Here is a 24,623-nt window from a genome sequence, read left to right as displayed (position 1 = left end):
TGTCTGCGTCCTAACCCCGGAGCCTATGAATGTTAGGTTACATGACTGGCTTTGAAGATGGAGGAAGGGGCCATGAGCAAAGGAAATGGATTCTCCCCGCAGCCTTCAGAAGGAATGCAGCCCGGCCGACACCTTGATCTCAGCCCAGGGAGACTCATTTCAGACTATGACGTCCAGAACTGTGAGATCCTGAATGTGGGTTGTTTTATTTTCATTTATTTATTTCCTTTTGTGGCCACAGTGCACGGCTTGTGGGATCTTACTTCCCTGACCAGGGACAGAACCCCAGCCCTCGGCAGTGAAAGCATGGAGTCCTAATCACTGGACCACCAGGGAATTCCCTGTGTGTTGTTTGACTTATTTTTTAAAGATTTATTTATTTTTGATGTGGACCATTTTTAAAGTCTTTATTGAATTTACTACAACATTGCCTCTGTTTTGGCTTCCCAGCCGCGAGGCATGTGGGATCCCAGCTCCCCAACCAGGAATCAAACCCACACCCCCTGCATTGGAAGGGGAAGTCTCAACCACTAGACTGCCAGGGAAGTCCCCACTGTGTGTTGTTTTAAAAGACCATGGTTGGGAATTCCCTGGCGGTCCAGTGGTTAGGACTCAGAGCTTTCACTGCTGTGGACCCAGGTTCAATCCCTGGTCAGGGAACTAAGATCCCACAAGCGGCCAAAAAAATAAAATAAAGGTCGTGGCCATTTGCTACACCAGCCCTAGGAAACTAGCACAGGTGGCGAGGGCAGAGGGGCCTGGGTGAGAGGAAGGGCTCCAGGCCTGCCAGGCCCCAGGCTGTCAGCGCTCCCTTCCCCACCACAGCGGGGGTGGGGGGTGGTGGTGGTGGTGGTGGTGTGTGCCAGCGGCAGGGCCCGGCCTCTCAGGTGGATCCCGTTCTCCCACCCAGCTTTCCAGATACAGGACTTTTAGAGATGATGAAAGTAGCTAATGCCTATCGAGTGCCTGTCAACACCAGACCCTGAAGCACCCTAATAACCCTATGAGGTGGGTACTATTATCATTCCCATCAAGAAGAGGCTCAAGCTGCCTCATGTAAGTGCCCACGACCATGGTGTCCTGCTGCCCATGCCACACAGAGGACCCCATTCACTGTCACAGACGCCCAAGGGGAGGGGCCCTAGTCCTGGAACCGCACTATTACCGGGACACATGGCTTCCTCCTTCCAGCTCCTGAAATGTTCAGTGTGAACCCCAAGCCCCCAAACAGTGCCCACCCTCCAGGGCCAAAGCCTACAGTTGCCACTGCTGCCTCCTGCGGGGCTCCCAGTGCTCTGGTGTGTGGGTCTTGTGCTGTCCCGTGCCCACCCGCCAACAGCACCTGTGGGAAACAGACTGCCTCCTGGCCAAGCCTGGGGCACGAGGAGACCTCAGGGCTGGCAGGAGAAACCCCCAGACCTCCTGGGTTCTCTGGCCTCTCCCCTGAGGCACTGGCATCCAGACTGGGCCCTGGGTCCCAAGCCCAGAGCGTGAGGTGCGAGCTGACGGCACAGCGTCCAGCAGGCCGGGCCAATTAGGCTCACTGGACAGGGACAAAGCGTCTGCCTGCCCACCGCCAGCTCCCTGTTCCCCTGCTCCCTGCGGAGCTGTCACCTTGGTTCCCACCATGAACCCCAAAAGCCCCCTTGGACTTTCCCACCCTGGGAGTCCCTCACCAACCGCTGAGACTAAAATGCTTTACTCTGGGTTCTCCACCTGTGTCTAGCTTGGCAAGCCCAGTGGGCTGCATCCCTTCATGCATATTTGATGAAAAGCAAATACACAGCCTATAATTAACTCCCAGGCTGTAATTAACACACTCTCATTATTTCACACCATAAACCACCCCAAAATTTGCTGGAAATTAATTTTATTATTAATAAGTCACATGATACGAAAGGATAAGAATATTCGAAGGACACTTAGTAAGATACTGCTTTGCCCGAAAGGGCAGGCAGAAAAAGTTAAGGCACAGTGGATGCTAAGAAAATAGGAAAGAGACTGAAGAGTCAAAACAAGTAGTTTGTGTGTACACCCCCCCGCCAGGCCCCTCAACCCATCAGGTAAGAATGCACCTGGCATCAAAACAGTGAGCGGGATGAGATAACCAGAGAGCTGGGAACCGGGGAGGGGCTCCAGGAGGAGAGATGAGGTGTCCTACGGCTAGGACGTTCTAAAGGACTGGAGATGCCTATGTATTGACAGATAACAGTCCCTACTGCTGAAAGGCAAGCCACCTTGAAACATCTGGAGTGTTCAAGAGTCACCAAAGAGAGGAGGTGACTGGAAATCTGGAGACAAGAGGTTCACATTTCCTCTCCCACATTCTCCCCTGGGAAGGGAAGACAAAGCAAAGCCTGTGCTGAGTTGGGACTGCCTCAAGTCCCAGGAAGCGCTCATGAAAGCCAGGGACCTACCACGGAGGAGCCCGAGGGCTGGGAGGCCCTCCCCGAGGCCAGCTCATCTGGGGGAAGGCAGGCGGGTGTGGGAAGAGCCATGCCCAGGCCACATCCAGCCTACCTACAAGGTCCTCAGGAAGGAGGAGACCACTCCCATCCTGGGGTTTCCCGTGCATGGGCTGGCCCCCTGGCTCAGGCTGGGTGAAACCACAGCGCCATCCTGGAAGGAGCGCCAGTGGCTCTGAGGCCGGTGGCAGCATCCTTGTGAGTTGCCCAAGTTCACAGGCTTCATGGAACCAAAGCAGACAAAGAAAGATCAAAACTAAAACCTGAAGCCCAAGGGGGTTTGGGAGCTCCTCCGGGTGTGGACCGTGGGTCCAGTGGACTTGCTGGTCCACAGGACAGCCAGCTCCCAGCACAGTGGCATCACCAAAGATGAGCAAGCACACTTTCCTTCTGGTCAGAGTGTCTCCTGCCCGCAAAAGAGGCCTGAGTGAGGGGCGCAGGGGCCATCCAGTTTCATCCAGCCGGGGAGGGCTTGGTGGGGGCCTCACCTTCTCTGTTCCTGCTGTGTTTCAGTCCAGGGAGGCCCCCTGCCCTCTCCCCACAGGGCCACGTCCCAGCCTGGTGGTGTGGGCTGGAATGCAGCAGAAGGAATGCAGGGATGTGGTCACCAAAGTCCAGGGGAAAGACCAAAGACACAAAGTACGCCCAAGTGTCCTGAGCCCTATTCCTCCTCCAGTGGGGACACCTGCCTCCAGAGGGGACTTCAGGGCAGGGGATACTGTCCGTTTTGAGAGGGGCACAAAGGCGAGTCCCTGGGTGGGAGGGGGCGGCCGGGGCCTGGTCAGATTGGTCCTGAGACTGCAGCGGGGCCCGGCATCTGGAGGGAGGGCAGGCAGGCTGCAGGAGGGATCCTGCGGCTGCCCCCAGCTGGCTCTGCATAGCGCAGCCCGGGCAGCATCCCAGGTACAGAAGTGACTTGTCTACACACTGAGGCTGCCCTCCTCCCAGCGCTCCCCCTTAGGTAGCATGATGCTGGGCCACGCCCGGGGGCTGCCCCCGCGCCCTCCCACCAGGCACTGCGGCCCTCAGCCCTGCTCCAGGCTCTCGGTGGGCTGCACCACGGCGTAGCTTCCCTGGCCCAGGGAGAGTTGCCGGCTGAAGAAGGACGTGCTGCGCTTCGGTTTCACGCGCTTGATCTGCTCACCTGTCGGGGAGCAAGAGGGACACGCTGAGGGGAGGGGGCCCAGCCCCAGGGGAGCCCCTTCTGGAGCCTGTTCAGGATGAGCTCTCCTCTTCACTCCTGCCGGCTTTGTGAGCCTCAGCCCCACCCCAGCTCTCCCACCAGCAACAGGACACGTGGGGTGGGTGGCCAGCCTCCAAATCAGAGGCTACCAGGGTTTGCATTTGATGCTGGGCCTGCTGTGCTGTCTAAACCTGTTCAAGAAGAGACCAGAGAGGTGTACAAACTTCCAGCTGTAAGTCACAGGGATGTAATATATAGCATATGGAATATAGTCAATAATATTGTAATAACTCTGTATGGTGACAGATGGTAACTAGACTTATGATCATTTTGTAACATATAAAAATACTGAATCACTATGTTTGTCAAAATCACTATATATATCACAATATATAATATATTGTATGTCAACTATAATTCAATTACAAAAAAAAAAGAAGAAGAAAAAAAGAACAGGCCAAAACCACAAAATACCTATAACATATACTACTGGCTGAAGGTTACCCTCAATGAGATAAAAAGACCTCTTTTTCTTTGGCCTCACTGCGAGGCTTGCGGGATCTTAGTTCCCCGACCAGGGCCCCGGCAGTGGAAGCCTGGAGTCCTAACCACTGGGCCGCCAGGGAAGTCCCTAAAAGACTTCTTAAAAGTTAAAAATTTCAAGCCAGGTGATCAAGGTTAATATCAACAGTCATAAATCATGTTGATAAGGTACCTTTGATATGATGTAGTAAAAATGGCATGTTACCTCTGTGATCTTCCTCCCCCAAACCCATAACCCCATCTAATAATGAGAAAATCATAAGAGAAATTCCAATAAAGGGGCATCCTATGATATCCCCGACAAGTACGCCTCGAGACTGTCAAGGTCATCAAAAAACAAGGAAAGTCTGAGTAACTTGTCACAGCCAAGAGGAGCCTAAGGAGACATGAAAACCAAATGTAGGGTGGTGTCCTGGATGGGACCCTGGGACTGAAAAAGGACGTTAGGTTAAAACTAAGGACTTTAGTTAATAATACTGCATCATATCGGTTCATTAATTCTGACAAATACACCATATTAACATAAGACGTTAATTTAAAAACTCAAGCCACAAAAGAAAAACAGGCAACAGAAATGAACAGCAACGCAGGAAGAAACTGTACGTGATCAAGCGTGTAGAAACGATGCCACTTCACCAGCATCCAAACCCCAACTCCAGTGAGTTCTCCGCCCCTCAGGACGATAACACCCATCGTGGGTGAGGGTGGGGAAGGCAGGTGCCTCCTTTCTTCCTGGGACGGGCACAGTGGGCACACACTTTGACCCAGCAACCCCATTTCTAGGAATTTATCCTGAGGAAACAGTTCAGATTCCAGGTAAGGATTTGGCTACAGGTATGTTGTTTGTAGTAGCTGAGAACTAGAAATACAGTCAGCCCTAGGACAATGCCAACCCTCTGCGCAGTCGAAAATCTGGCTATAACTTATAGTTGGCCCTTCATATACCCATGGTTCCTCCTCATCCACCGATTCAACCAACCACGGATTGTGCAGAACTACAGTATTTACTACTGAAAAAGACCCGCGGGTAAGTGGATCTGCGCAGCACAAACCGGTGTTGTTCAAGGGTCAACTGTAACTATGATGTCCAGCAACAGGGGATGGCGGGGGAAGGGGCTGAGCTCACTAGGAGAGGAAGACAGCAACTGTGGTAACAAGTGTGTCAGAGAAAAATTATAAATTATTTTGCTTTTTCCGATGATAAAAATGACATGCTTGTAAAAATTTAAATGCCAGAACGAAGCACGAAGAAAAAAGGAAAGTTACAGCAGCTGATGGCTGCAAAGGGGTCTCTCCCTCCTTGTGCACGTGGATGCTGTCTCGCATGCTAATGAGCACCTAGTACCTAGTACTCGTGCCTGATTTTCTCCTAGTACCTGATTTTTTCTACTCAGTGCTATTTTGTGAACATCTTGCCATTTGAAAACCAAAAAAAACCCCTTTTTATTTTGGAATAATTCTAGACTTACAGAAAAGTTGCAAAGATAATACATAGAGTTCTTGCATATCCTCATAAGCCTCTCCTGTGTTAGCACAGTCCATCTGTTACCACAGTCTGTGTCATAGATAAGAACACTGGTACAGCTTTATTAACTAAGCGGCAAACCTGTGGATTTCACCTGTTCTTCCACAATGTCTGCTGTCTGTTCTGGGACTCGATCCAAGACACCACAGTGCACTAGGGTATGTATGGCATCTTTACCAGCTGCACTGATCCCACAGGGTGTGGGCCCATCGTTCCTGTACCTACACCTTTAATAACAGACACTGGTAGTTTCTACTTTTTCACATCTGGACACGTCTGCGGACGCAGCAGTGAGAAGGGACGGAGTAGGGCTCTTACTGCCGGAGCCCCAGAGGCCTCAGATTCCCTGTCGCAGAGCTCAGACGATGGGACACCTGTGCCCAGCCTGCCCCCCAGGCCCCAAGCCAGGTCCTGCCGCTGGAGGCTAACTCACCGGGCCTGGAATTGCTCCCCACCTCCCTACCCTCCAGAGCTCCCCATGGCGTGCGTGTGCACGCGTGTAGGTACACGTGTACACCGCGATGGGGTCACTCACCCTCCTCCACGTAGTCGATGGTGGAGAGATGCTGGATCCGGCTGCACACCACGCTGCCCTGCCTCCGCAGCTGGGGGTGTTGCGTGGGGGGTGGTGAGGAGCCAGCGGCCGAGGCCGGGCTGGCCGCGCTCTCCTGCGGGGTGGCGGGCTCCGTGGCCTGGCTCAGCTCGATGCAGTACTCGATGAGGCTGCTCATCAGCTCGGCCTGGGGAGGAGGGGGGCCGGCGTGAGGCCTGGCGGGGGAGCCCTGGCCCAGGCCCACCTCCCCCTACCTGCTGCAGAGCCAGATGAACCGAACCCACAGCCCCCAGCCCTCTGGTGGGGGAGGCAATGAGGAAACCAACACCCTTTACGCAAGGAGAAGGAAGGGGGGTGTGCTCTGTGGGCCAGGGGCAGGGGAGGCCTCCCATGTGGGGGGACTTCAGGGGTCAGAGATGGGCTGGGAAAGAAGGACCACTCTAGTTAGAAGGCGCAGGTCGGGAGGGAGGAGGGGGGCAGGGCTCTCTGGGCCTGTGCGTTTGCTGAGAGCAGAACCCGCAGCCAAGGAGAAGGCGGTGGTGAGGTCCCTGGGCGGGAAAGCGGCTCCCTCCAGGCACGTTCTTCTAAAGTGACGTCTTCTCAACAGACTGGAAACGTTACGCATGTTGACATAAAAGGTGATGTGACCAGATGTCAGCGGGCACGGTCTGGGCACCACATGGCGGGGGTGGCAGGGGATCGCAGACCCACAGACAGAAAGCTGCCAGCAGGTGGTGTCGCTTAGGCAGCAGGCGTTTATGAAGTGTCACCCCGCTGCAGGCGGCAGGACACAGCAGGGACTGAGGTGGACAGATGCCTGCCGCGTGTCCTAAGAAGAGAACCCGCTGGGGAGCAGGGTCAGAGGCCAAGGGGGCAGCTGGTGCCCAGCTGCCCGATGGGGTGGCCCGAGGCCTCCCCAGAGCCACACAAGCTGCCCTGCACAGGGGGAACAGGGCAGGGGACCGTGCACAGGCGGGTCCGGGCTCCACACCGGCCTCCTCGCCTCCCTGAGGGAACTGCACTGAGCTGAGAGGGGCGCCGGGCAGCGGGCAGCCGGTGGGGACAGGCCCCGAGCCCTCCGAGTTTCTCTAACACCGCTCAATGCTCCTGAGGTTCGGGGACGCTGCCGTTATACCTCAGCCACATCCGACAGAATGAACTATCCACTCGGGATACAACTCAGCAAACTAGAAATGGACGGGAACTTCCTTAATCTGACGACAGGCGTCTATGAAAAACACACAGCTCACACCACACCTACTCAGAGCAAGACTGAATGCTTGGGCTTCCCTGGTGGCGCAGTGGTTAAGAATCCGCCTGCTGATGCAGGGGACACGGGTTCGAGCCCTGGTCCGGGAAGATCCCACATGCCGCAGGCCCGTGCGCCACAACTGCTGAGCCTGTGCTCTAGAGCTCGCGCGTCACAGCTGCTGAACCCGCGTGCCACAACTACTGAAGCCCGCACGCTTGGAGCCCATGCCCCGCAACAAGAGAAGCCACCGCAATGAGAAGCCCGCACACCACAACTAAGAGTAACCCCCGCTCGCCACAACTAGAGAAAGCCCGCAAGCAGCAACAAAGACCCAACACAGCCAAAAATAAATAAATAAATTTATAAAAAAAAAAAAAGACTGAATGCTTTCCCCTCAAGTCAAGGATGTCTGCTCACACCTACTCACCACTGTAACGGGGGTCCGAGGCAGTGCTATCAGCCAAGACAACTGAGAGGCATACAGACTGGAAAGTTAGAATACAACTGTCCCTGTTCATAGACAATGTAACTGTCCACACAGAAAATCACAAAGAATCTGCAAAAAAGATACTAGAAATAGTGAGTGAGTTCAAGAGGGTTACAGGATAAAAGGATATATGGTAACAGAATCAGCTGCATTTCTATACACCACAATGAATAACTGGAAATTGAAATTAAAAATAGTACCATCTCTGGTAGCACCAAAAAGGGGGGAGGGGGAGATAAATCTAATAAAAGATGCACAAGACTTGTATGCTGAAAACCATAAAATGTTAGTGAAAGAAATCAAAGACAAATAAATGGAGATATAAAATAAATGGACTGGAAGATTTAAGAACATCTTTTTAAAAGACATTTTTTAGGAAAAAACATCAAGTTATAGACTGAAAGAAGACATCTGCAAAATATATATCAGATAAGGGACTGGTAGGCAGAATATATAATGAACTCTTACAGCTTGGTAAGAAAACAAATAACCCAATTTAAAAAATGGACAAAGGAAAAAAAAATGGACAAAGGGAATCCTCTTGCACTGTTGGTGGGAATGTAAATTGATACAGCCACTATGGAGAACAGTTTGGAAGTTCCTTAAAAAACTACAAATAGAACTACCATACGACCCAGCAATTCCACGACTGGGCATATACCCTGAGAAAACCATAATGCAAAAAGAGTCATGTACCACAATGTTCATTGCAGCTCTATTTACAATAGCCAGGACATGGAAACAACCTAAGTGTCCAACGACAGCTGAATGGATAAAGAAGATGTGGCACATATATACAATGGAATATTACTCAGCCATAAAAAGAAACGAAATTGAGTTATTTGTAGTGAGGTGGATGGACCTAGAGTCTGTCATACAGAGTGAAGTAAGTTAGAAAGAGAAAGACAAATACCGTATGCTAACACATATATATGGAATCTAAAAACAACAACAACAAAAAATTGGTTATGAAGAACCTAAGGGCAGGACAGGAATAAAGATGCAGACATAGAGGAAGGACTTGAGGACACGGGGAGGGGGAAGGGTAAGCTGGGACGAAGTGAGAGAGTGGCATGGACATATATACACTACCAAACGTAAAACAGATAGCTAGTAGGAAGCAGCCACATAGCACAGGGAGATCAGCTCGGTGCTTTGTGACCACCTAGAGGGGTGGGATAGGGAGGGTGGGAGCGAGACGCAAGAGGGAGGAGATATGGGGATATATGTGTATGTATAGCTGACCCACTTTGTTGTAGAGCAGAAACTGGCACACCATTGTGAAGCAATTATACTCCAACAAAGATGTTAGAAAAAAAAAAGTAAAAAAAAAAAAAAAGGACAAATGATTTGATCAGACATTCCATCAAAGAAGACCTATGGATAGCAAATGAACACACGGATGGATGATCACCATCATTAGTCATTATGAAAATGCAAATTAAAACCACAATGACTTATCACTACCATACAGTTATTAGAATGGCAAACAAACAAAAACTGACCACACCAAGTGCTGGGCAAGGATGCGGAGCTACTGGAACTCTCAGACATTGCTGGTGGGGTAACAAAATGGTACAGTCACTTTGGAAAACCATTTGGTAGTTTCTAGTAAAGCTGATTATATGTTTATCATACAATCCATAATCCCATTCCTAGGTATTTATGCAAGAGAAATGAAGGCATACGCCCGCACAGTAGCCTGTACTCAAATGTTCAGAGCAGCTTTATTCACAAAAGCCCCAAACTGGAAACAACCCAAACAAGTGGGTGAAGAGCTGACCTGTAGTGTATCCATACAACGGAATACTATTCAACAAGCAACAGGGACGAACCGCTCCACCACATGTGGGTGAAACTTAGGAGCGTGAAGCTTAGTGAAAGAGGCCAGGCTCAAAAGGCTGCAGACAGTACAGACACTGTAGGGCTGGACCACTATTTGTTTATCTATCTACCAGCTGACAGACATTTATGTTGTTTCCAATTCTTTGGTTATGACAAACCAAGCTGCTATGAATATCTTAGTGTAAGTCTTATGTGGACATATATCTCCATTTCTCCTGGGTAACTGTGATGCATGTGTTTATGACATTCTGGAGAAAGCTAAACTCTAGGGATAGCTAAGGGGAGCTGTCAAGTAGCAGGTGAAGAGGTGAGTCTTAAATCAGAAGCAGAATGTACCAAAAAAAGCACAACCCCAAAGAAAAATTGGCAAAAGACCTCAATGAACAGGATATCCAGATGGTGGATACACACATAAAAGATGCTCAACCTCATTAGTGTGTGTGTGTGTGTGTGTGTGTGTGTGTGTGTGTTGTCAATTAAAACCACATGGGGGAAAAAAAAAACCACATGGAGATTTGGGGGTGATGGAAATAATGCCAATTAAAAAATGCGCAAAAGACGTGAATAGACATTTCCCCTCTAGGAAGATACATGGATGTATCTAAGCACCTCCATAGCTCGCCTGTGGGGGCAGTGGTTACAAGGGTGTGTGAACGTGTTAAAACTCACTTTTATTGTAAATTATACCTCAATAAAGTGACTAAATAATAAAGGAAGAAAACACAAGGAGATACCCCTCCTCACCCACCAGACTGGCTGAACGTTCAAGATGACAATACTAACTACTGCCGCAGCCAGCATCCAGCCACCGCGGGTGAACGCCGAGCACAGCACCTGCCTGTGACCCGGCTTGTCGGCTCCTGGGCGTGTACCTGGACGCGCACACAGAGGACATGTGCAACACTGACCACGCAGCACTGTCTGCAACAGTCCCGAACTGGAGACCCAAGTGCCCGTCCGCTATGGCATGGAAAAGTCAACAGCAACACATTCACATGTGGGAACACCCGAGAGCCGCGTGAAAGACCAAAGCACTGCCACCTGCAGTGGAGACGAGGATGGAGCTCACAGACACAGGGCTGAGCGCAAGACACCGGGCAGAACAGAACACACTGTGGGAACCCACTGCCCTAAGGCTCAAAACCAGGCAGAATGACTCTGGGGTGACACAAGTCAGGATGCGGAGGTCCCTTGGTGGGGGCAAGGCTGGGAGGGGGCTCAAGGGGTCTTTCTTAATCTGAAAGGTGTTACATGGGTTTCTTTGGGGAAATTTGTTGAGATTAAGAGCTGGGGGGCTTCCCTTGTGGCGCAGTGGTTAAGAATCCACCTGCCAATGCAGGGGACACGGGTTCGAGCCCTGGTCCGGGAAGATCCCACATGCCGAGGAGCAACTAAGCCAGTGTGCCACAACTACTAAGCCTGTGCTCTAAAGTCCGTGAGCCACAACTACTGAGCCCATGCACCTAGAGCCCGTGCTCAACAAGAGAAGCCACCGCAATGAGAAGCCCGCACACGGCAACTAAGAGTAGCCCCCTCTTGCCACATCTAAAGAAAGCCCGTGCACAGCAACCAGGACCCAACGCAGCCAAAAATAAATAAATAGATTTATATATTAAAAAAAAAAAGAGCTGGGCACTTTTCTACATGTATATTATAATTCAATAAAATGTTTACTTAAAAAAAGAACTCTACGGAATTCCTTGGCGTTCCAGTGGTTAGGACTCCGCGCTTCCACTGCAGGGGGCATGGGTTTGATCCCTGATCGGGGAACTAAGAGTGATGTAGAAAATGTGATGTCATCAGCATAAAGGTTGGGACGGCCAAGTGCTGAAAGACGAGAGAAAGAAGAGCTAGGACAGGGAGAGAACTCCCTTGCGAGGCCCTGGAAAGGAGGCCCAGCAGGGGAGACAGGGGGAGAAGGGCAGGAGGTGGGAGGGGCCCGTAGGGTCCAAGAGGGGAGCCTGCAGGAGTAAGAGCAGGCACCGGGTACCGGGTGTAGCAGGGCAGAGGCCGCTGGGGTTGGAGCAGTGGGTGCTGCAGTGGGAAGGAACGCGTAGAGGGAGCAACGGGAGAAGCCTGGCTGTGGCGGGCCCCCAGGAGGGGGCACGTGCTTTCACAGGAGTCCCTGGAGCCCATCTCTGTGCTTGGGGCGGAGAGCAACGAGGCCCTGAGTCCTGGAAGGGCTCTCCTGGAGAAACCAGGGTGGGAGGGGAAGGGGTGGGGATGAAGGTTTGGCTGGGAAGACCAGGTGCCCGATGGATGGAAGTGAAACAAAGGCAAAGAGGGGTCTTAGCCATTCCATGCCTGCTCGTCACCTGAGAGCCCCGCTCACGGGGGGCTCAAGGACCGAGGGAGCCAGTGCGGGCTGGTCACACAGTACCAGGAAGCCCTCCACCAACCACTGCCCCACCACCTGGCCAGGCCTTCCGAACCCACAAGGGTGGCTCCCGGTCAGCAGGAGCTGGCCCCCTGGTCCCCAGGCCCTCGGCAGCCCTCTCACCTCCTTGCCACCCAGCCTGGAGCCTCCAATAGTCTGGGACCCCCTGAGCACAGCCTCCCCGACCCCCATCCCCACCCCCGGTGCAGGCAACACCCACCACTACCTGCTTGGAGTAGATCTTGAGGAGCTTGTTGACCGGTGTGCCCTCATTGTCCCCGTCGAACTCCAGCCACAGGACAGACTCCTCCTCCTCGGGAGAGGTGTGGTCCCACGACAGCTCCTGGAAGCGCAGGCCCAGCAGGACGTGCTGGCCAGCGGGAGACACAGAGCTTGGACTCCTTTGGGCAGAGGCCTGCTCCCCTGCCCCATCCCACGCGGGCATCACCAGGAGGATACACCTGGCCAGGCTATTTACCTCCAAGGCTGAGCCTAAATTCAGGTTTCTCTCAGGAGAAGAAGCCCCGCTTCCATCAGACCCTCAAAGGAGGCTGTGGTCCAGGGAGGATGAGACCCCCTAAACCACACACTTCTCATCAGCGGGTCAAGCTCCTGGCAGCTGGGGTAGTGACTCGGGGGAAGGAAGGTGAGGGGAGGCCTTTCCCCTGCGATCAGCTGGTTAGCATCTTAGCAGGAGGCCGGATCTGGGCCCGACATGTTTTTGGGGCACAGATGCCCAGAAAGGGCTGGGATCCATCCCTGGGGACAACCAGAAGTCTCCCCCAAACTTCTCTGCTGGCTTAGCAGGGACCCCTGCCCAGATGCAGAGAGGCCCACAGGGCAGGCTGCCGACACCACCTCCTACACAGGCAGCCGAGACAACCAGCACCAAATGCGGGAAGGAGGGCTCCCAGTCCCGCAGGAGAAGCTCCCAGGGCTTCTTTGGAAAACCACCAGCTAGTCTCCAGCCACTGGCCAGGCAGAGCAGCCAGGCCCTACCAGACTCTCCACCTGTCTCCAGCTGCAGCCTCCCCCTGTCCCCGCCACCGCCCTGCCTAGCAGGCTAGGCAGGAAAGCTGACCCACAGCAGACCCAGGGAAGCCCCCGGGATGACAGTGGAAGCCCCAGGGACATCTGAGGGAAGGAGGCCAGACAGGCCGCCCACCTGCTCCCAGGCCAACCAGAAGCCCAAGGGAACCAGGAAGGCCTGGGTAATGACCCCACTCCCTTCCTCTCCAGTGAGGCTCCCACTCCAGGTCCCACCCTGAAGGAGCAGCAGGTACCTTCTCCCTGCTGTCAATGACATGCACGCCCTCCAGACTGATGGCCACAGACACTGGCTTTTGCCCTCCCCGGTGCAAAAAGCCCTGGGCTGGCTTGTCAATCTCGCCATGGAAGAAGGCAGACCTGGGGAGGGAAAGTGGTGTTAGGCTGTCCCCTCCAGCAGTGAGAACAGATGGCCCAGGGTCTGGGTTCACCCACCAGGGAATGCTCTGGCCAGCCCCTGTCCCAGGCACCTGAGAAGCTTAAGCTGTTTGGGTGACAGAAGGTTAAATGGAAACCCACCCCAGGGGAGGGAGAAACTGAGGGGGCGGCGACGGGGAGGCTTCGTGGAGGTGGTGGCATCTGAGCTGATCAGGCAGGAGGAGGAACTGGGTGGCACAGCGAAGGGTGGGCACTGCAGGCAGAGGGTAGAGCATGAACCCGGGTGTGGGACAGAGCAAGTTACGTTCAGGGAACAGCCAGGAGCCCAAGGGCTCAGGGTCTGCAGGCTGTGGTTGCTGGAGGTTGGGAGAGCCCCACGGCCCACCGTCCTCCAGGGGCTGCCCAGGCAGAGAAGCAGCTTCAGGACTCGACACCAAGAAAGGGAAAGGCTGCATCAACCTTAGGACACCCACCCGCTGAGCTGTCCCTCCTCCATCCTGCCCCGCCACGGCCTCTTCCTCTCCTCTGGCTGCCCTGGGCCTTCGCCCACACGCCCCCTCACCCCTGGCTAAGCCAGAGCCCTAGTTAAATCCTGCAGCCCTGGGCTTCTCTGGTGGCACAGTGGTTAAGAATCCGCCTGCCAATGCAAGGGACACGGGTTCGAGCCCTGGTCCAGGAAGATCCCACATACCGCCGAGCAACTAAGCCTACGCACCGCAACTACTGAGCCTGCGCTCTAGGGCCTGCGAGCCACAACTACTGAGCCTGCGTGCTGCAACTATTGAAGCCCACGTGCCTAGAGCCCGTGCTCCGCAACAAGAGAAACCACTGCAATGAGAAGCCCGCGCACCTCAACGAAGAACAGCCCACGCTCGCTGCAACCAGAGAAAGCCCATGGGCAGCAACAGAGACCCAACCCAGCCAAAAATAATAAAAAAACAAAATAAATTTATATATGTAAAAAAAAATCCGGCAGCCCCGAGGACAGGACTGGAGACAAGCACGCTCTACCTGCAGTTCCAAGAGCACGGCCCGGTGCTCCCACTCCAGGAAGACTCCCACAGGCTCGCTTCAGGGCAGGGACTCCTAATCCACTGAGGAAACTGAAGCAGCCCAAACAGCGGCCACAGACATCTCGCTCACCATAAAAGCTAAAGACCTTTTGCCGCCCCACACCCACACTGCTGCTCCGCCTCTGGGCTCCAGCTCACAGCGCAGCTCCTGAGGAGCTGGTTACGCTCACTGATTCTTTTTCTCATTGTCCTCCTCCCACTGCTACCCCCAAGATGCTGGAGCCAAGGTCAACTATCAGCCACTTGGGACCTGTTGAACTTGACCTTGAAGCAGCAGCACCTGAGGCTTGGTCACTCCCTCCTCCTCAACACCCCTCCCGCCTTGCTGGCCGGGCCCCTTCTCTGTCCGGTCCACACTCACTTGCTGGGGCTCCTGGTTTCAAACAGCACCTGCATGCTGATGACTCACCCGTTACCCAAGTCTAGACTCAGAAACCCAAACGCCCGCTAGGATCGCCACCTGGGTCGCTGGAGAGCATCTCAAAATCAACACATCCAAGGACAAGCCCCCGACCTTCCCTGACCTGCCCCCCACCACACACCATCCTGTCTCAGCTGATGACAAGGCCACCCTGCAGCTGCTCAGGCAGAAACCTGGAGCCCTCTCTGCCTGCTCTCCTTCACCTCCTGTACTGCACGTCTTGCAAATTCCTTCAACTCCACCCTCAACGTTTCTGGAATCTGGCCACGTCTCCCCTCCTGCGGTACCACCATGCGGCCTGAGCCACAGTACCCTGTGGAGTATGGCCACTGTCCTCACGGGCCGTCCAGCTGCTCCCTTGCCCCCCTGTAGTCTGTTCTCGGCTTCTACTGCTTGCTGTCTCTCTCACCACTAGAACAGCCTCTTCACGGGCAGGGACGGCGGTCTCTTTTGTTTACCGAGGTGTCTCCAGCACCTAGAGGGTGCGGGCACACAGTACGCACACAAGAGCTATTGGCTAGAGGTGCCTGCATGAATGAGAGCTGGCTGAGGGGGAGGTGGGCAGGTCCATGGACCACGTGGCTGTGGCAGGAGGAAGGAGAGGACCTGTCCGGTGTCCTAGCCCGTGATGGGGAAGGGGGAGGACGAGTGTCCAGCCTGGGACCCGCGGGGCCCCAGGTGCTGGCATCCGGACACACCTTGCATGAGGACAGAGCTCAGCGGGAACGGAGATGGGCTCATGGGCCGTGAGGGAGGGACAGTGGGCCTGGGGCTGTGGCCGTGGCCAGGGAGCCGCTCACCCGTAGAAGGGCAGCTCGTGGCACTTGAGGAGGTAGGCGCGGTAGTGGGGGCTGAGGGAGGCCTCGTGCTCGCTCTCGCTGCCGGCTACCTCCTTCACCCTGCGGTAGGCGTTCAGCAGGCCCTGCTCGCCAGTTCCGGCCTTGGTCCCACGGCCCCGGAGGGCAGCGAAGAGTCCGTGGCCCCGCTTACAGAGGTGGGCAGGGAGGAAGGAGTCCAGCTTCTCCCTGTGGAGGAAGGAAAACAGGGCCCAGCATGAGGGCGGCTCCATGCCTGCGGGCTGGGGAGGCGCCGAGGTTCCCAGGGTGTGGGGAGGGCAGGGGGCACCCTGCACGTGGACCCCCGGAGAGCCCACTGCCGAGAACCCTGCAGCATGAGAGGCCTGAAGGAGAAGTCAGGAGACCGGGATGAGAGCTGAAACCAGGCCCACCCCAGAAGCAGACTGTGGCCAGAGGAAGGTTTCAGTTTCTAAACTGGTGATTTTGCAACCAAGAAGTGGTCCAAGTGACCCAGAGCTATCAATGTTCTGTTCTGCCAAATAGGGAGGTAAAAAAACCACCAACCTACAACTCATCAGCACAGGTTCACGAAGGAAAGTGATTTTCAATCACACACACAGTCGGGAAGCATCCTGGTGTGACGGCACCGTTCTTCCCCCTCAGGCAGCCCCGACTCTGGCCAGGCACTGGCCCTTCCAGGTGGACTGCAGCCAGGGCCCAGCCTACGAGCAGTGAGCGCCCTCTCCACGTCTACGTCTCCACGTTTAAATAAGGACACGGATCCCTACTCACATGGATGGGTGCCGGCATGCGCCTGGCATGTGGTGGGTGCCAAACAAATATGGCCGAGGTTGTCACTGTCACCGAAGAGGGGAGGGGTCCCCGCAGGGGCTTCTGGAGGACCAACACCCCGGGCCATGGGAAGGGATGGCTGGCCCTGCAGCAGGGCTGACGCAAGGAAGGACCCTGATGCCCAGAGAGGCCCAAGTGCAGGGCGGCATGAGGAGAGGTATCCAGGGGGCTGCCCCCACTTCTCAGGGCTGCCGTAGGCATCTTCATCACCTGTCCCCCAACAGCCCTGCTTCTAGCCACAGCGCCCACTTGTCACTGGAAATCCCGCCTTCCCACTGCCAGTCCACAGCGTCTGTGCAGGCTCATGGCAGGTCCTAAGGGAGGATCTGGGCCTCAGCCAATCAGCACTCTGGCCACTCTGGCTCCTTTGGGTGGACATGGGCCCAGTCACCAGATGAGTCTTAGAACTCTGGTCACGTGAGGGACGAGGTCTCTCCTTGCCAATGTGCAACTATTGTGGCCACCTGGCCACCACGAGACAAGAGCCTGTCTGACTGAGAGCTGGCCCAGAGGACACAGGGCTGGGCGAGGAGAGTGAGGACAGGATCTGCGGGTTGGGGGTACCCAACTGGAGCCCCTGCACCTCAATCACCCCAGACCCGTCCATTTCTTGACAAAGTCTTTCAAGTCCAAATAGTCTGAGCTGGATTCGCTGTCACTTGCAATAGGACCAGACATGCCCATCACGAGAGCCAGGATTTCTACGGCTGCCAGCCTCCAGCCAGCTCAGCTGGGATCACTCAGGCTCCACTGAGCCCAGGGTAGCCCCTGCTGGGCCCCGACACAGGGCCCTGTCTCTGTGCATCCTCCCCCCGCAACACAACTGTACCCTGAAGGGCTGGTGTGGGTTAGAGCCCTGGTTCTAGGACAGGCTGTGTTCAAAGTTCATCTTCAGGGCTTCACTGGTGGCGCAGTGGTTAAGAATCCACCTGCCAATGCAGGGGACACGGGTTCGAGCCCTGGTCCGGGAAGATCCCACATGCCGCGGAGCAGCGGAGCCTGTGTGCCACAACTACTTAGCCTGCGCTCTAGAGCCCATGAGCCACAACTACTGAGCCCATGCGCCACAACTACTGAAGCCCACGCGCCTTATAGCCAGCGCTCCGCAGCAAGAGAAGCCACCGCAATGAGAAGCCCGCGCACCGCAAGGAAGAGTAGCCCCCGCTTGCCGCGAGTAGAGAAAGCCTGCGTGCAGCAAGGAAGACCCAATGTAGCCAAAAATAAATAAAATAAGTAAGTCTTTTTTTAAAATTAAAAAAAAAGACTACATAACTGTTACCAGTTAAAAAAAAAAAAAAAAGTTCATCTTCTTTGGAAATATCTCTAAACCTTAAGATCACTGTCCACGGAGCTCAGAGACAGCCTGGTCTGCTTCCAGGGTAGCTCAATCGTCACGACCCCAGGCCCTGCCAATTCACACAGCAAAGAGCACGGCTTCTAGAGAGACGGGTAGGAAGCACAGAGCCGGCATACTAGAACGTCCGGGAAATGGGGCCTCGTCCCTGGAGCTCGAGACTAAGTGAGACTGTCACTGACAACTGGGACTCAGTATTTGGCCACACCCTGGCTGCGACCCCCAAAAAGAACAAGCCCAACTCCCCCTGACCTCACACGGAGGCCGGGCTCCACCCTCACACACCTCTGGAGGTCCTCTCACGGACGTCACTTCCCCCGTCTCCCACTGCCCAGGCCCCTCAGCCCAGAGCAGACAAGGAAAAGGAGGTTCAGAGAGGTGGGGTGACTCACCCAAGGTCACACAGCATCAGGGCCTCCTGACTCCAGGACCTGGCAAGACCACTTGTAACCAGGATTCCGAGGTCACCCTCCCCACCTTGGGCCCCTGCCTCAGGTCACGCTGGCCCTCACCTCAGGGCACAGGCAGTGGGCTGGCCAGGCTGGTAGGGCCCGAGCTGCACGCGGCACACCAGGGCGCCCAGGGCCTCGCAGTCCTCCACGTCGCATGGGTACCGAGCGGCCAGCACGTTGCCCTTGGCCTCCTCGTAGAGCAGCCGCAGGACCTCCTTGTCGTGGATCTGCAGGCCGGTGTGGCAGGGAGGGGTGGCTCAGCTGGGAGGGGCACCAGTGTCCAGGGGTCAGGACAAGGGGAGGCTGGACACAGGGCGCCAGACCTGAGTGGTACCGCCTGGGAATCCCTGCCTCACCTGGAGCTCCCGCCGTTTGGGGAAGAACACGTTCCTCCGGAACTGCAGGGAAGGCTCATCTGGGGAGAGAGGAGGGGGTCACCGGCCGGCCGCCCCACGCAGCCAGCTCTGCCCTCTCCCCGACTGGCCCAGTCTCCATTCCCCAAGCCTCCTCCACCACCACTCAGAAAACCCCCGGGCTGTCCAGCAATAGGGGGCGTGGCTTATCGCAAGCTGCTCACTGTGCCCCCAGCCCACCCCTCATGGGCTCCTCTAAGGGATCCCTCCCTCCTCTGGGGGAGATGCCGGCCCTGCCTCTCAGCCAGGGCAGCTCCACCTGCCAGGGGAGGCCTGGCTGGGCCCGAGTGGGCCCGAGACAGGGACGCACAGGCAGCAGCACTGACCCATGGCCACGTCATCGTCCGGAGCGTCGGTGAATCGCAGCAGCAGTTCCTGCCACTGGCGGCCCAGCTTGTAGGGTTGGTGCTTGGGCTTCAGCTGCACCTCTGCAGGACGAGAGGGGAAGCGGCCATGAAGCCCTGACCAGTGCGACTGCCACCCACTAACAACAACAACAATGCAACGATGACGCAGTCATGACCAATATTAACTGAAGTAGGCACAAGGTGTCCAGAACCATTTCAAGTGGTTAAAGGCAACTGCCCTGCAATAACCCTACCCTCATTTCAACCAATGAAAATGAGGCTCAGAGAAGAAAAATGAGGCTCAGAGAAGTTAAGGTGCTTGTCCAAAGTCACACAACAGGGACTTCCCTGGCAGTCCAGCGGTTAAGACTCCGCACTTCCACTGCAGGGGGCGCGGGTTCGATCCCTGGTCTGGGAATTAAGATCCTACATGCAGTGTGGCTCAGCCAAAGAAACAAAAAGAAACCCAAACAAACAAAAAAAACAAAGCCACACAGCAATGAGAGGGGGTCAGGTTCCAGGCAGTCAGCCTCTGACTGTTCCCTACTGTGCCCAGGATGGGCTGGAGCTGAGAGGCTGTGGCAGACGGAAGGTGCTGGGGCCGGAGGTACAGATGGCTCCAGCACTGCCGTTAGGAAGCAGAGCCCAAGGCTGGTAACTGAGGCCCAAAGGGCCAAGGGGCTGTTCTCCCCTGCTCCTGGCCCTGCCTGGGCCTCTGCCCGGCCAGCCTCCACCCCAGCAACTCCCCCGGGGGCTCTGGGCTCCAGCTGATCTTCCATCCTGCAAGCTCCCTGCCTCAACGCCATGCCACCCAGCTGCCGCCAGAATCAGTGGCTCCACCAGGAAGCACTCCTGGCAACTTGCTCCTGGCAAGCCTTCCCGGCACACTTCAGACCGTGAGTCCCCTGAGGGCAGGGACACTTTCACTCCTGTTCCCCGCTGGACCCCTAGCATCTAGCTCTGCCCAGTACGAGATTGTGGGCGGGTTGCTCTGCACATACTTGTGAGACGAATGAGGTAAGTGGGTAGTTGGGACCCCGGGACACTGTCCACATTCCCCAGCCAGCCTCACCCCGAGCCCCAGCAGCTCAGAGGACTCCCGTTATCAGAAGAGGACTGCGCTGACCCTGCTGTCCCACGCTTCCAGATGGGGCCTTCCTGCCTGGGGGCTGTCACCCCAACGAGACTGACAGTCCCTGGAGCCCTGTTCCATGCAGAGTGACAATGGCATGGAGAAGGTCAAACCCTCCCAAACATCCACCTTGAAGGGCGGCTCCAGCAGACAGCACCCCGTCCCTGGGGCATATGTCACCCACTCCGGGCGTGGTATGGGACCAACAGCTCTGAGGGCCTGAGTCAAAGCTGAAGTGGCCTTTCAGCCTTCCTGAACCCAGCCTGGGAACAAAGTGGGTGCTGACTCTGTGCTGGGGCCTCTGGGATGGGGCGGTGCCCCAGGGTGACCCACGGGCCACACAGGCAGTCCATTCATGTTCCGGTGAAGGGGGAGCAGGAATGCGATGACGAGGGAGTGGGGGAGGAAGTAAGCTGCCCCACTGCAGGGACAGGGAGCCTGAGGTAGGGCAGGGGCCCCATGAAACCACCCCCAGCTTTCCAGAGACACGAGCCAAGGGGCCCGCGGTCCTGACCAACAGCCAGAAGGGTGAAGGAGGGGCAGCTGAGCTGGGTGGGGAGCAGCGGAGAGACGGATCAGCAGGAAGAGGGTGGGCGAGAGCAGTAGCTGGGCAGGAAGCTCCCACTAGAGGGTGGGGGTGGGGAGACAGGCACTCCCTCTCCAAGTGGGCATACCCTCCCTCCAGGGCACAGGCACAAACTCCTAGGGGCCCAGGGACCAGGCACACCCTTCTTGCCCCTGTTCCTCTACAAGGGAGGGGAATGAGTGCAGCAAACATGCCTGGTCCCGGCACCAGCTGGGGCATCCTCTCCTGGCCCCTCTCCTGACCAAGCCAGCAGGCTAGAAGCCCTATTCTGAGGCCCCAGGGAGCTCCCCATTCCCCCCCACCTCATGTCCCCCAGGCCTGCAGGCTGGAGGGCTCCCACTGCCCTCACTCCCACTCCACCCGCCCGCCTTGGGATCTCAGCCTGAAAGGGCAGGACAGGGTGATCACGGGCCAGAAAACAGGCAAGGCTGGAGGCCCCCTGCAGAGAAGCTGGGTTCCCACTCATCCTCCCCACCCTCAGGAAAAGTCCCATCCTCAGGGGTGGCTGCTTCCTGGGCCGGGTCCCACCTTCCTCCCTGCCTCCACGGAGCAGGAAGCAGCTCAAGGAGGCTGGCTGGGGGCCGCCTAGGCTTCCATTCTGATCTTGGTCCCACCACTCACTGGTCCCATGGCTCCAAACCTCAATTCTTCATCTGTGTGACCAGGCTGGGCCATGAGGATAAGGTGAAACTCTGCTTGCAAAACGCCAGCTCAGGCTGTGGCACAGACCACGTGCTCGGTGAACACGCGCCCACTCCCTCCCTGTCTGCCGCCCCCACTCCTCCTGATGTGCAGGCTCCAGCAGCACTGAGGCTGAGGGGTAGGCTTGGCCCCTCCTCTGCCTCCAGCACAAAGAAAAGAGAGGCGGGGGCAGAGGAGCCAGGCCACCTCTCAGGGCTCTGGGTCCTGAAAGCCACGGCCAGCTCCAGGACACAAACACGTCCCACCTTCCCCTGATGTATAGCGGCCAGAGGTTCCAGAGGCTGCCCCTTCCTTCCCCACTGGTCAGCGCCCTTCCAGCCCTTCCCCCTGGGCTTCTCACTGCCAAGTCTTACCCAGCAGAGGGGAGACAAGCCAGAGTGCAAAGGCATCCAGGGCAACATCCGGGAGCTGCAGGACCTCACGGACGGCCTGATGCAGCTCGTGGGCAGTGAGCGAGGGCAGGTTCTCCACGGCCAGGGGCACCATTGTGTCATCCGCCAGGTACACCAGCACGTCAGCTGCTGCGATGGAGGCCAGGCAGGGTCAGCTGGGCCCACTGCCCAGGCATGCCAACCAGGCACCCTCCGCTCCCCGCTCTGGGGCTGCAGCCCCCACCCTGCAACCCTTGGGGTGACCAAGGCTACATTCCAGAGGCAGAGCCCCGTCATCCCCTAAGGACCCCGTGAAGAGTGCTGTCTGTTAGGACTTACTGAAGACCCTCAAACCACCCAGAAACCCAGCAATTCCAGCCCAGGGACCAGCCTAGACCCACCCTAACCCCCAAAAGTTCAAAATTAGGGCTGGCTGCTGCACCCACACACACTCCCCTGGCAGCCCCAAGGACTCTGGTGTGCTTCTCCCCCGAAGGAGAACATTCTACAGGTGGCACTGAGGCAGAGACAGATTGAACCCATCCTGAGGTTACAGTAGTTAGTAAATCAAGCAGGGAGGGAGAGAGCTATCATCCTTAAGCAAATCACTATCTCCCTCTGGCCCAAGCTAACATGGGGGCAGAGGATTCTCAAGGCCACCCCAGGGTAAAGCCAGTTCCAGCGCTCAGCTTCCTTGGGACTCTTTAAGACTCAGGACTCAACACAATGGCCTTTCAGTGTTAAACAGAAGTACAGTCCAAAAAGTTGAGTGTTCCCTTGTGACAGCCTGTGGGATGCCTATTTGGAGTCTGGAGCCAAAAGGAGACCCTTGAAAGAGCAGCCAGATTCAATTCTCCATCACTGGAACCACAGGTACCATGAAGAAGCACTCAGCTTCGAGGCCAATATACTCGGGGTTCCAATCCTGCCTGGTCTCTGGCTAGTTGACCGATTTCAGAAAGTCAGTGTGTCAAATGCCTCAAGTACAAACTATAGCTAATACCTGACTGACCTGTCACTTTTCCACACCTCAACAGACCTTATTTGTTAATTAATAAATAAGATTCTCTTCACTGAAAGAGATGACAAGCCAGGGCCACTTCCTCAGGCCTGAGGCCCTAGGAGGGTACAGCGGGGAGAAGACTGCGGACAGGGACCCACCTCGGGCTCCCACGGAGGACACGCTGCTTCGATGGGACCGATCAGCGGGGCCGGGTTGCCCAGCATTGCCTTCTGTTCCGTCCATCTGCAGAGGGAAAGAGAAAAAGCAGCTAGTGGAGAGTCCGGAGCCCTTCAAGCTCTCACTGAGTAAGGAAGGGGTCCCGAACTGATCTACGAAGGTGAACAACCAGGGCTGGAGGCACTGGTGTGCTGACTAGCGCGGTGAGGGGTGGGAGCCCTCAGCCCCCTGGAGGTCGGGGCAGGTGGAAGGGGTCGGGGCCGTGGTGGTCAGAAGACGGGTCAAGTTCGGTTCGCCGGGGTGCCCAGGCACGGCACGGCGCACCCCTGTTCGGGGCGGGGGCCCGTGCAGGGCGTCGCCGCTCTCTCACCTTGCAGGGACGCAGCGCCCGCCGCCTCAGTCCAGGTTCCTGCCCGGACCCCGGCCGCCAGCTGCTGCCCCGGCCTCACCGCCGGCCGGCACTCCGAATCCCACTTCAGCTCCAGCTCCCGGGTCTGCTACGCGGAAGCAGAGGCGGAGGAAGCGCCGCACACGGCCCCGCCTCTCCGGCCCGCAGGAGCCAATCGGAGCTCGGGGCCGCCGCGCACGCGCCCTGCCTGCCGCCCATGCGCTCACGCCCCTCGCCCGCTCGCGCCTATTTCGGCCTCACGCCTCCAGCTTCTTGTGCCTGCGTTGCGAAACTTCCTCGCCACCTACTCGGGTGACTGGGGGGCCAGTGGCCCACACAAACAAGGGTCCCGTCTCTTGGCCGGTAACAGGGTGTGGCGAAGGTTCAAGGAAATCGGGAATGGGGGCGCGAGCTCTGGCGCTCAAACGCGTGTGACTTTGGGCCGGTCCCCTCACCTGTAAAGGGGAGATGCTTCGTGGCTGCGTATCATGGAACCACACTGTGCTGGGCGTTGGGTAAAGGTGACGCAAGCCGCCGCCTGTACTGCAGCGCCTCGAGGCCGTGAGGGGTGGTAGGCTCTCCGTGGTGGTCAGGGGACAGGGTCCCTGTCCCGGCTCATCCTGGACAAGGCCCTTCGCCTCCGGGCCTCAGTTCCCTCCTCTGTAAAATGAAGAGGTTGTACTCGATGACCTCCAGAGATCCTCAAATTACATGTCAGAAATCCAGGCTGGGCACACCTGTTATTCCAGGGAACAGTCACGTGAGCCTTCACTATCTTGGACACACAGCCTGGGACACCTTGAGTCGTTCGCAGGCTGGGAGAGGCATTGGGGCCCCGAAGAAGCAGGTGTGAAACCACTTATCCCCAGGGTCATGTCACTAACATGTATGTCCTGGCAA

At 56.3% G+C, this 24,623-nt stretch overlaps 1 protein-coding gene across 2 annotated transcripts; it reads right to left on the bottom strand.

The window, feature by feature from the left end:
* Positions 1–1,853: 1,853 nt before the first annotated feature.
* Positions 1,854–23,850, bottom strand: FRMD8 (FERM domain containing 8). Of its 2 annotated transcripts, none has more exons than XM_032641271.1 (11): positions 23,706–23,850; positions 23,317–23,401; positions 22,138–22,305; positions 19,344–19,445; positions 18,961–19,019; positions 18,665–18,831; positions 15,950–16,174; positions 13,514–13,637; positions 12,457–12,600; positions 6,252–6,456; positions 1,854–3,609 (listed from the first exon to the last, which is right to left on the bottom strand). In XM_032641271.1, exons 2-11 carry the CDS (start codon positions 23,399–23,401, stop codon positions 3,491–3,493), a joined length of 1,398 nt encoding a protein of 465 aa, XP_032497162.1. In that variant the 5' UTR covers positions 23,706–23,850; the 3' UTR covers positions 1,854–3,490. The 2 variants fall into 2 exon arrangements, with proteins under 2 accessions (XP_032497162.1, XP_032497163.1); XM_032641272.1 differs by having other exon boundaries at positions 22,138–22,302.
* Between the last annotated feature and the right edge of the window lie 773 nt (positions 23,851–24,623).

This window comes from Phocoena sinus, chromosome 8 (genome assembly GCF_008692025.1).
Source record: "Phocoena sinus isolate mPhoSin1 chromosome 8, mPhoSin1.pri, whole genome shotgun sequence".
Taxonomy (NCBI): domain Eukaryota; kingdom Metazoa; phylum Chordata; class Mammalia; order Artiodactyla; family Phocoenidae; genus Phocoena; species Phocoena sinus.
This window is presented reverse-complemented; position numbering and strand designations above follow the sequence as displayed.

Bases quoted from the DNA above. Each gene is read 5' to 3' on its own strand.
- FRMD8 (XM_032641271.1), bottom strand. From the start codon at position 23,401: ATGGACGGAACAGAAGGCAATGCTGGGCAACCCGGCCCCGCTGATCGG. The intron at 19,446-22,137 runs GTAAGACTTGGC...CTCGTCCTGCAG, and splicing joins GCTTGTCTCCCCTCTGCTGG to AGGTGCAGCTGAAGCCCAAG. The intron at 12,601-13,513 runs GTACCTGCTGCT...CCCGCTGGCCAG, and splicing joins TCATTGACAGCAGGGAGAAG to CACGTCCTGCTGGGCCTGCG.